Below are 12,328 nucleotides of genomic sequence, written 5' to 3' on the forward strand. Positions count from 1 at the left end.
CCAAGTGCATGCCTAGCATGTCAAATTCTCTATAGCTGTTTTTTTATATTTTTTATTTAGGTAGATCATCACCCTTTGTATAGATTACAGCAAGGTTACGTGGTTAGAATTAAATTATCAATTTAATAATTCTAAACATATAATAATTTTTTTTTGGTAATAAACATATAACAAATGAGATCTTATAAAAAAAACTTGGAAAATCAAAGTTTTGGACCATCACCAACAATTTTTAAGGAGTGTCCTCTAGGCCCAGTTTGGGAAGAGTGCAAAACCTTATATATATATATATATATATGGTCTGGTTTTGGTGCAATTTTTTTTTTCTTTTAACCAAGATGAAATAAATTTAATCTTCTTTGTCCTCAAGTACATTTGACTAGCCAATTAGGGGTGTTCATCAAATAACCGATTAATTGGTATATATGTATATATAATATATATAATATTATATTTTTTATTTATAAATTTATAAAAAATCAAGGATCAATTTAATTTGAACATTTTATCCATAGTTCGGTTAACTGAACATTTCTCTCTCTCTCTCTCTCGCTTATTCACATTAAATATTGTTGGCCTACTTATCAATCACAGGCATGCCAAATTGTACATATGAAAATTAATTGATTCTATGACCTCTAGCACTTTGCAAAAAATGTTGATTTAGTTTCTTAATAATTTTAACCTTTAGATACAGAGTTTTTCATCTTCTTCTTGGTCAACACTCCATTAATCAACCAATGTTAATAGTTTAGGTTCTCTCAACCAATAAGTTAGATTCAATCGATTCTTAATGAAAAATTGGGAAAGACTAAATGTAGAAACAAATAAATTCAATTGCTAAGGACATTGGAAATTTATTAAAATTAAGAGCAACTTCCTAATTACTATTCCAATCTCTTTGAATACTTGAATAGACTGAACTCTTTAACCAATTCAAAATTCCAAAATCAACTAAAAGCATACTACTATGGATGCAAGAATACAAGAACCAGAAGAAAACCATGATAAAAGAAATAATAGAAGAGAGAGAAACTAATATATTTACAATTTTACATACAAACATAGATATATCCCTTCTTTTTTTTTTATAAGTTCCTTCAGTGTCCTATTAGATTCTTTCTCCTAAACGCAGTTTTCAGCTTTTAATAGTGATCCTCCTAATATTTTAAGTTTACCCTGATTAAAGCTAGGAAGTATTAATGCTCTATTTTGAGAAATATGCATATTCATCTGTTTTACCTCCTTTTAATTAAGAAGTGCTTTGGGTACATTATGCCCTCATTAAGAGTCAATAAGTTCTTGCTTTAAAAGACAAAGGGACACCTATATACCATTCTCTATTTCAGCAAATAATATTATTAAGCCAAAAATAAACTTCTATGACATTCCATCTCAATATCCCAAACCAACTACTAGGAAGGAACCTTCATATAGTTATCACCATGGTTCAAATTATGTAACAAACGACATAATGGGGGTGAAAACTCATGCATTGAAATTTGTTTCAGATTTCAAGCTCTGAATCATGAATCATGGCATATGTGGAAAGGGTATATACACCATTGAATATGGCCATTTGTCATAATTCCTTGTATTCAATACATTAGGGCATGAAAATAGAAACATATTGTATTGTGTGGTATGTATTGATACCTTGAACACTTTATTATCACAAGACTTGAACCCTAATGACACTTTCTAACAATAAATAAGTATAAAAAGCCACATACATAACCATATATTCTATTTACATATAACATACATAAAGCTTTAAATTAAAAATAAAAAATAAAAAAAAGGTCCATCAATATGATCATATAATGGTTGAAGCCTCTAGTCCCCAAAACATATTCCTCTTATATTTGCTATAATCTGTAAAGGATTTCAACACAGCCTAAACAAAACATAGCATCAGTGTATTATCCCCATGCCACTTGCAAAAACCCATAATTCAACTTCTACAAACCCTATTAGCTATTGGCATGGTTTAATTTTTGTTGAAATGTCATAAAATTTCAGTTTGTTAAGTTACACTAATATGTTAAACCATACGTTTCACCCATATCTATTTCAGCAGATTTTTTAAAAGGGAACACCTCAGATAACTTGTATGGAAATATTTATATTTCATTCAAATTTCAGCTTTTAATGGGTTTTAATATATTTTTAACTTGAAATATTAATAATTTTATCATTACTCTTCAACAGCCAAAATAACAAAACTTAGGTTTAATGATTCAAATTTAAATTCTCAGAAATATTGGTTTGGCCTTTTAACCCTAATTACCGTTAATCACAGAGAACATATATAGCCAATTTTGTTATTGATATCTTGATAAGCGGCACCCATGGTACTTTCAACACGAGTGGTGATTTGATATGAGAGGGCTGGCCTGGTCCCCCCCAACAAGGATAAACTCATGAAAAGAGGGATCAAGGCTCTCAATAAGCAAGAAAGAAACAAATTAAGCTAGGACCCTCTGGGGCCAACACAAAATCCCAAACACGCCCTACTCAAGTTAGGAAAAGTGGGTTTGATTTAATTGATTTCATAGTTGATGTCCCTATGACACCTTGCAAACACTGAATTTATTCCCTTGTGCCCTTAAAATCTTGTATATGAAAGTGGGATCCTAATCAAATATTATCCATTGCCTCAAGGCAGTTGGGCTCGTCCTGGTTGCAAGAATAGATGGCTGAGCAGACATGACAACCATAGTGATGTGGCATAGGGAAAGAGAGAGAGAAAGAGAGGAGAGAGAGAAATGGGTCATGTCCAACATGTCCCCAACAATTGTCCAAGTGAGTCCAAATTGCTTAAATCCAACATGTCAGACATAACTGAAGCCGAATAGGACATGCGTCCTCAAAGCTGTGATCGATAGAATTGTCCTCCGGCCAAAGCCAACGTTAATCCAAGTAGGAATTAACATTGGGCCTTCACTCACTCGCAAAAAGAGGGCGGTGGGGGACACACTTCTGTGCCCGGCGCGTCAGTTGTGGAATAAAACAAAGTGCTCTTTGCTCTCTGCCCCTATCGATTATCGATCTGCCCCCATTCAAGCTTAAGTTAATACCATTTTTTTTTTTTTTTTTTTTTTTGTATAAGAATGGGAATGAATCATTTTGTCATACAATTGGTGAGTGTCATTACTCATTAACATAAGCATGGTTTGGCAATATGAAAATCAGTAGAAAAGAAAAACCCTTCAATTACCATGTCGGATTGGTCATTGGACTCTATAGAGTATAGATATCAGACTGTTATTGTAATTTGTGAATTGATAGTGACTTGTTTGGCCTCTGTATGCTAAATGAGGGTTATGGATTAGACGATTGTTGTGCATGGAAAGTAGATCACAACCCCTCTGCACCTCTGTCTCTTGGCGGTACAAAAACCAAAGGCATTTATAGTTGGAAACAGAAATTGAACAGAACCCAACCCCACCTGACCTTTGTTTCTAACCTTTGAGAGAGAGAGATTCAACTAACCATCTCCAAACATTTTTTCCCTAGTGGCTCTTGTACACATGGTTCAGTAGATTTTCAGTTTTAGAGTCACTCTTGTTTAATTTAATGCCTATTTGGGAGGGCTGATGGGTTGAGGCTGTTGATGTTCCGAGCTGCGCCTATATGGGAATGTCAGAAGCTGTGTTTGGTAAAAATTTGAAAAGCCAACATGGGTTTCCTGAAAAATGAAAACCCAAACCACTGCTCAAATATAAATCTACTCTGAATAACTTTTCCAGAACAACCGATAATGTTCAACCACCATAGCTCAATTAACAACACAACACACCTCAAATGAAAAAACCCTCCCAAACGGGTTCTTACTGTTGAGTTTTGAGTTAAAGGCACATTCATCATTTGATTTGATTTGGGGAACTTAAATTCTTAATTGGCTGACATGCTTAAAGGGTTTTTAGGCCACCTCATACATCATTAGCTTAATTTGTACTTTCAGCCCAATAGGCAGTGTTTGGTTCCATGTTGTTTTCCAGTGATGGGCCACCCATCAAATCTGTGCATAAAAGGAACCTCTATGGCCTGTGGGTATATATTTTCATTACTAGGGAGGAGCATTGAGCATTGAATAGAATTAAACGTGCAGCTCTCTCCATGCAATCCATCTTACTTCACATTCTGCTCAAGTGTGCACAGCATCAATGACCCCTGCACACTGTGGTTGAGACGTTGAGTCAGGATTCTTCCTCATAAGTCATACCTTCAACAACAAATGCAACCGCATTTAGTTAACAAGCAACCATCTTTTCTAAGAGATTGGATCTGTTCCTCACACAGGGTGTCTGACACCGATCTCACATTCACATCCTACCATGCATTAGGAATATCTTTCATATTTATAAGTTATTATTCAAAGGAGATATTCTCAATTCACGGTGGATGTACCTGTGAGGCACCCATGTGTGAAGAGCAGATCCCATTCCCTTCCCTAAGCCATTTCTACCTTTAAAAGTAAAATGGTACTCAAATGGGTTCCTTCTTTGTCATGTGACCAGTTTAGATTTAATAGACTTTTGCCACGTGGCTACTTCTACATTTCTAATGTAATCCTTTTTTTCCTTCATTGAATTTTAAAACTCTAATTTTTCCCTTTTGACTGCATTAATTTCTTCCTTTAATGCACATGACAATCCCATTGGTTCTTTTTTTTGTGAGTTTTTTCTTTTAAAAATTTTTATAAATAATATAGAAAAAGAAAATGGGTTCTGTTCATCAACCGGATGATACTTTTTTTTTTCTTTATTCAATCAAGTCAATAAAAGAGTCTAAAGCTAAACACAACAAGACCAACCGCTTTGGTCACCCATACACACCTAGCACACAATAGCAAACCATAGTTTCCGTGTAGGCACCTTCAATCAAAACTTGAACGTTTTGGTCTTTAACTCTAAACCAATTTGTCCTAAATTCCCTCCTTTTAATATGCATCTCTCTCTCTCTCTTTCTCCACCTTCACCATTCTCGTTTTGGCGCCTATTGAGGGCACGAAAACACTTCCCAGTTCCCAGACTCAAAATCCTTACTTAAGGTCTAGATATGCGTACCACGCACCCATCCATGCGGGTATGCGTATCACGCATCCATGCACCATGCAGGCACAGGCATGCACTCATGCCACATTGTCACTCTAGAGAGTAGAGACCCATCATACAATACAAAATAAATAAATAAAGTAATAAAAAGAAAATATACACATGGGAATTATATCAAATAAAAGAATTTATATATGAATTAAATTTCAAAAGCCAAACTAAATTAAAAAAAAAAAAAAAAGAAAAGAAAAGATGGCATCACCCATGTACATTACCCCAAGAGACCTCCAGGTTCTCCACCCAAAAGAAAAAAAACTCAAAATTTGAGTCTTGGTGGATTTTTTTTTTCAAAAAAGAAAAAGAAAAAAGAGAGCTCAGAGAGAGAAATCTCTGTACTTTATGTTTTTTTAATTATTTAAAATTAATCGATTTTTTTTACTTGCTTTTTTTTCTTGTTTACTATGTACTTCAGTGCTACTACGTCGGCTGGCATGGGCCTGGAACTGGGCCGTGGGCTTGGGCCTCACGAGAGGTAGACTTCAACGCTAGCGCTTCTGGGAGTGAGGCAGAGAGGACAGGCTTCGGCGGCAGCATCACAATCCGTACAGAGGCAGAAATGCCGACACGGCAACAGTACCACCGACGCGGGTCTTCTCCGACACGCTTTACACATTGGGCCGGACGATACGACTCGCTCCGGGTCAATGTAAGCTGACTCGGCATCTTCTGCATGATGCGGATGCGCCTCACCGGAGCACCCGAGTCCATCTTCTCGGTTATCCGGCACACCGCTGCCCATCATAGCCTGCTGAATTTGAGCCTGTAGGGACGCCGCTGTGGCCTCTTGTTGCCTTGCCTTGGCTTGCCAAACCTGCGCCTCTACTCTAAGCTGCGCCACTCGCTCTTCCAGCTCAGCATGTCTCCGCACTGCTTTCTCCACCTCCGCATCCTTCTCCCTCAGTCTTCGCGCTGCAGATTCCTCCGCTGCGCCCAGTAGCGCACGGTAGTGCCTCTGTCGTCTCTCCGCTAATGTGCGCCTCAATTGGTCCCCCTAAACGAATAAACGATAAACCAACCATTTTCAGTTTTAGCGGAGCAACAAACACCAAAAACTAACAAATACCCATTGAAGAAGATGAGAAAACAGTACCTGGGCTTGAAGGAATTGATCAATTTCGTCTCTCTGTTGCTTGACTTGAGCAGCGAGATCTTCTGTTAGAAAGGATGAGATAACCGAAGAGGGAAGAACAAGAGTCTGCTGTTGCTGCTGCTGTTGCTGTTGTTGTTGTTGATGGTGATGTTGATGTTGTTGTTGTTGGTCTCCGAAAGCCAGACGAAGGCCGGTAGAGACGACATTGAGTTGTTGGTTATGGAGTTGAGAGAGGTTCACCAGCGTCTGTGGAGTATGGGATTGCGGAGAGAATAGATTGATAGGTGCCCCAGTTGCCGCAGCAGCGGCGAAAGCTTCTCTGCCTCTCTTGCGTGGGTTGGTGCCCACTGCAATGAACGATACAAGAGGCACATCTTAGAACTATGTTCACCTAGTTTAAGCACCTAAAATTGGCCTAATCCAGAGGGAGAAAAAGAAGGTGTAGAAAATAAATAAATAAAGAAGACCCATCTCACCTCCATTGCTGAAGAACATATGAGACTGGTCGAGAAATCCTCCCGGTTGAGGTTGCAGAGAGTAATCACTTCCAAGCGCGTTATTTCGATCCTGCCCGGTTCTGCAAACAACAACCCATTAGAATAAGATGAAGATTGAGAAAGTAAAGGGAAGAGATGGCAGGCTGAATAGGTACTAGATAGAGAAAGATAGATGAATCATGAATTGATAGAGGTGAGGGGGAGAGGATGCAAACCTGTTCAGGAGCAAAATATTTGATGGGTATTGAGCTTGAACAGCCATTGTTGGTAATAAAGAGAAAGAGATGCAGAGAGAGACAGAGATATAAATTAAAGAGGGGAAAGGTGGCAGTGAAGGAGGACAGAGGAAGAGAATGGTGTATGGAGAGATGTGTTGGGACGGGCGGGGTTAATTAACGTGCACACACCAGGAGCATGAAACGAAGAGAGAGAGAGAGAGGCTCCCCTCAAACCAAGGCGGATTCTTCAATGAAGAGAAACGAGATAGATAGATAGATAAAAGAGAGTCCCCTTCCCCACTTTGTTTTCACCAACTTTCTTTTGTTTTCCTCCTTATTTTGCTTCCTTTGTTTCTCTCTCTCCCACACATTGAAAGAGAGAAAGAGAGAGAGATGCGATCTCAACGAATCAGTCCAAGAGAGACACCTTATTCTCCTCTCCTCCTTTGCTCAACTTCTCTCGCATGGTTGGCTTTCTATCGTTCTTTCCTTCTTTTTCTTATTTTCTTTTTTTAAGGATATATAAGTAGAGGTACAGTGTCATGTGTGTTGTTGTCAACTTATCATTATTAAAATCTAGTTTATTAATTTTATAAATAATTTCCTGAATTGGTTAAGTTTTTTTAGTATGGAGAGAGGGAGAAAGAGAGAGAAAAGAGAGGTTGTGGTGTTGGTTTTTGTTGCTCTTGTTGGGTTTCGTAGGGTCTGCCAGTCTGCCACTAGGATTGTTTCAAGGAGATGAGGGAAAAAGAAAAACAAGAAAAAAAGAAAAGAAAAGAAATGATTTTCTCTCCTTTTTTTTGTGTTTTTGCTTTTTAATTTAATTGGTTCTGTTAATGTTTTTACTTGGTTTTGAAGATTCAAACCTTCTACAGCTCTCTCTTTCCTTTTCCTTTTAATTCCTTATCTTAGCAAATAAAGAAAGAGTGGAGATTAGATTACCTCCGACCTAATTGCTTGGTTGTTAGTTAAGCAGTTTCATTTTTTTCTCTCCTTTCAGGATTTTTCCTTGATAAAATTCCCCACACAAGACCTTTTCAAAATGACTTATGTAGCCTCCCTACCCTGTATTCAAGGGCACATAGATAGAGAAGTTTTCTAATCATCAGTAGCCTTTACCCTCTATTCAAGGGCACATGGATGGAGAAAAATTCCAATTATCAACTGACTTTAGTTATAACAACATCCCCTTTAATTGACTAAAATGTTGCACTCCCTCTAAAATGCAAAGCTTCCTCTGTCATTCTGTGTGTCCCATCCCAGCTGTGCCAATTCCTGACCCGAACTACCAACCCATTTGACCATGTCTGCTGGCATTAATGTGAGCCGGGTTTAGATTCCATTAAAAGAACCCACCCAATTGATCTGCCCCTATTTTTTCTGGGTTTCTTTGAATGCTCTGAAATCAATTTAGATCACAGTTCAGATCCCAATAGTACCCTTATTTCAGGGTAGCAAAAGAATCCAAATTTTGAGCATTTGGACCCGTTTAATTTGCCTTAGTGATAGACCCAGAAAGCCAGAACCAAATATTCATGCAAACATTCCCTCCCCATTCCCCAAATCCTAAGGATGATGAGTTGATACCATAAGAAGAAAAAGAAAAGGCCAAGGACCCATATTTGGTCTAGGGATGCTTTTGATAATTTCTGGTTTAGTTGTGTTAAGCATGTGTTATGTGCAAATAGAGGGAGTCGAAGTCAATTCATAAAAAGTTGAGTTAAAGTTAAGCTGGAATTGGTAATCTTCCCTCAAACCAAGAAGGATCTTATTTTAATAGAGATGACAGAGAAAGGAAGAAGCTACCAAAAAGAAAAGGAAAATTTAAAAAAGAAAGAGGTAGATAAGGAGGGTTTGTTTGGATAGCCATCACGCAATTTGTCTTTGCTTAGGACCCACGAGGGCGGCCTCCTCTTTTAAACTCTCGCTGCAGTCCTGCACGACAATACAACTCCCCCCTACACACATACACCTCTCACCCAACTCAGATGTCATTGCTTTCCTCTCCTCCTTGACAGTGATTTCTCTCTCTCTCTCTCTCTAAATTATCAAATTATTTCTCATTAAAATAGAATGTTCAGAGTTAAATTGTGAAAGGAGAATCAAGTTGTCTTGCATGGTTTGCCAATAATAGATCCTGAACAGTATCAAAAAATAAATAAATAAATATCAAATGAACCCTGAACAGTGCCGTTGGGTTTCTTTTTTTCTTTTAATAATCTTGGGCTCTCCTCCTAGTCCTAGATGCCCTTGACCATATGCTCTCGGTTTTCCCAAACTAGCCTTGAAGTTAACTAGGTTTTAACTATTAGAGCATGAAACAAAGTCATAAAACCTTGATGAATTACAGACATTATATATAGAAAGAACAAATAGAGATCCTCTAACATGTGGGCTACACTATTCTAATCACTATCTTGTCATTCCAGACCCCCAGATCTCTCTCTCTCTCGTTTGTAAATTAGGAATTAATTGACCATTCAGATTAGCCAATTTATGTTTCTTATGTCATTGGAAATGTGGCTCACTAATAAAATTGTGATATGGTTGTCGGCATCATCATCATCGTCATCATCTAAGCCTTATCCCACCTATTCAAGATTTGATTCACGAATCCTATTTATTTCAACTCATCATCCCGATCCAATCCATCTGTTCCAATCTACATAGGCCATGTTTTTCTTCTAAATTAATAGGGGATGGGCAGCTTGTCCCTTCCCCTGAAAAATGAAAAGTTTAATTTCAATTTAAAAGTATTTTTCTCCTTATTTTTTACTTTTCAGTATCCCACTTAAAAGTTCTTCTAGTTGTAGTTAGAAAAATCAATTACCCCTTTATGCAAACCAAGTCTTGACCAAGTGCAATGAACTTGATAAAAAGAGCTCGATTCAGACACCCACAAAAGACACCACAACCACACATCAGGAACATCTCCCCATGAATGAAACTAAGATGTTCCTGATGTGTGACTGTAGTAATATCTTGTGGGTAGCAGTTCCGGACTTGATCCAAAAGTATTAATTGAATCAATTAACTTGGTAGTTAATGCTTAATTAGGTAGGTTATGAACACTATTGTGATTCTTTAAAAATGGGCAACCTTTATTTTTCTCTCTTTAAAAAAACTTCTCAATGCTCATAGTAAGAGGAAGCATTTGGACAGTGATTAACCTAATTTATACTCCTAATGTGAATCATCATCTCCAAGAAATCTCGGAAAATAAGGCGCATTTCCTTGGGTAGTAGACAGTAAGACACACCCACCTCACTCATCACCATTTCTTTAATCCTAAACCACCCATTCTCCATGTATTTCATTGACCCCTTGGATCCCCATTCATTTCCTTAGATTTCTCTTTCTTTATTGTTCTTTTCTTTTTAGGTAATTCTTTTTCCTCCTTTAAAGGAGATGACACCATCCTCATTCCTCACCTCCACCACTCCTCTGCACAGTCTATCCACTACCTAAGGTTTCCCTCACACCAAAAGTAGTCTCCAACCATCAATAATCACAAGATAGGCAAGAAATTTCTTACCTTTTTCTGTTTTAGTCTTTCCTCCTTTTGATCACACTTAATAGTATATTAACCAAAACCTAATCCTTTCATGAACATAATATGAGCTAGCAAACAAATGGGTGTGCTTGTAGGTGCTCTATTACCTAAATCAACTCTATCTCATCATCTCTCTAAGAGAGAGAGATCTAGAGAGAGAATGTAGAACATGTATGTATGAAATGCACTTGAGACACCTACAAAGCAAGAAATATTGAAAGATGCTTTTTAACTTTTTTAACATTATGGACAAGACTGGTCCAATAGAATTGACCATAGCTGTTGGTTTACTTGTTTGATTAGTTGAGAGAAAAATGGTAACTGTTTGATTTACTAACACTTCCTCCCAAAGTGGCGTATTTCCAAGGCAACTGATGGACCCAGATGAAGTACTCTCATAAATGTTCAGGAACATGGCTTACCTGCTTTTCTCTCATCACATTGATGTTATATGTCACCTACGTAGAGCCCTACTATGAAATACTACTACACGGGTTGTCTCTTGTGTGCATATCAAAGCTTAAAAGCTTGATCCCTGTGGAATCCAATGCGTAGAATGACTATGTAATCTGATGTTCCTCATGATCAAGTCGGCATGTTTATTTAGGGAGTTTATTACTTTAAAAAAAAGTTTGACATCACAGAAGAGTCACAAGATGATCTTGTCTGCTACCTAAAAATGTACCTCCATTGAGATTGATTTTGGAAAAAGAGGTGTTCCTTAATTGGGTCAAACAACAAGCTTCCCTCCATGATCCCACCTATTTTCAACAGAGTACTACTCCCTTTGAGCTTCAATATAACTTGTCATAAGAATTTTAGGTGATTTAGGAATCCCTAAGGATGAAATTGAATTTTGAGAAAGTATAAGAACTTCCCGACAACTTTCTATCATGCCAAACATATATGGGATTTCATAAAATGCCTTAAAAGGATTTTCCCACAATTTTTTCAATTTCAATAATTTTCTCAAAAACCAAATGCAGCCAACTTGAGTAGCAAACCTACCCCCTCCCCCCATTATTTTTGAAAAAATCAACACTTTCATGAAAAATGCTTGCATAAATAGCATTATTGCCCCTATCCAATTTACTATCCCTTTGGCTTGTCTAATTTCTGTTCCTATGCTAACAAAAAAAAAAAAGGTATTTTTTCTTGTCCATCGATCTAACGATACAGCGCATTGACACGTGGAAAGCGTAAATTTTGAAAATTTAAATATTTTTAAAGTATAAGGAAATTATGAAGCATAGGTAAGGTAGAGATTTATTTATAATAAAGTCAGCAGATGGAAGGGTGAGGCATGAAGGCATGACTAATGAGCAAGCAACTAGTACTTGTTCTCTTCTTATAATGCCTGTCACAAGAAGTTTGCATAAAGCTTCATGAGGTTGGGTCTTGGAAATTTGGATTTGTGAATTGACAGAAAACAAACGTGAAACTATGGGATTTTTTGTATTTTGCTTCAAAAGAATTAAAGCCTTCTTGCAAACTCCTTATTCATTGTGGTCACACCTTTGGAACCATCTAGGGACCCATTACCAGGCAGCTTCTGCCTCTTAAGACCTCATGTCCTGTATGTGTAGAATAATTGCAGCTTCATTTAGTATTGGTCCAACCACTGAGATTGTGATATTCCCAAGTGCCGGCTCGGATTGATCAGTTGCTGGGGGCCCATTTTTTAATATAGATGATCAGAACTATTAGAAGGGGAATCAGAATTCAGAAGGACCCACCACTCATTTCAATTTAACATTTTTTTTTCTTCTCTTCTTTGGAGGGTGTTGTATCATATATGAGCTCATTTCAAGAGTTACATATTTTTTTACCAATTTTTTTAAAAGAAAAAA

At 37.3% G+C, this 12,328-nt stretch overlaps 1 protein-coding gene across 1 annotated transcript; it reads right to left on the bottom strand.

The window, feature by feature from the left end:
• Positions 1–5,229: 5,229 nt before the first annotated feature.
• On the bottom strand, positions 5,230–7,626 carry LOC104609855 (SBP (S-ribonuclease binding protein) family protein). The gene is made up of 4 exons (XM_010276255.3): positions 6,923–7,626; positions 6,687–6,787; positions 6,211–6,557; positions 5,230–6,111 (listed from the first exon to the last, which is right to left on the bottom strand). The coding sequence occupies exons 1-4, from the start codon at positions 6,967–6,969 to the stop codon at positions 5,584–5,586; spliced, it is 1,023 nt and encodes a 340-aa protein (XP_010274557.1). The 5' UTR covers positions 6,970–7,626; the 3' UTR covers positions 5,230–5,583.
• Between the last annotated feature and the right edge of the window lie 4,702 nt (positions 7,627–12,328).

This window comes from Nelumbo nucifera, chromosome 1 (assembly GCF_055504915.1).
Source record: "Nelumbo nucifera cultivar China Antique chromosome 1, China Antique-T2T, whole genome shotgun sequence".
NCBI classification, from domain to species: Eukaryota; Viridiplantae; Streptophyta; class Magnoliopsida; order Proteales; family Nelumbonaceae; genus Nelumbo; species Nelumbo nucifera.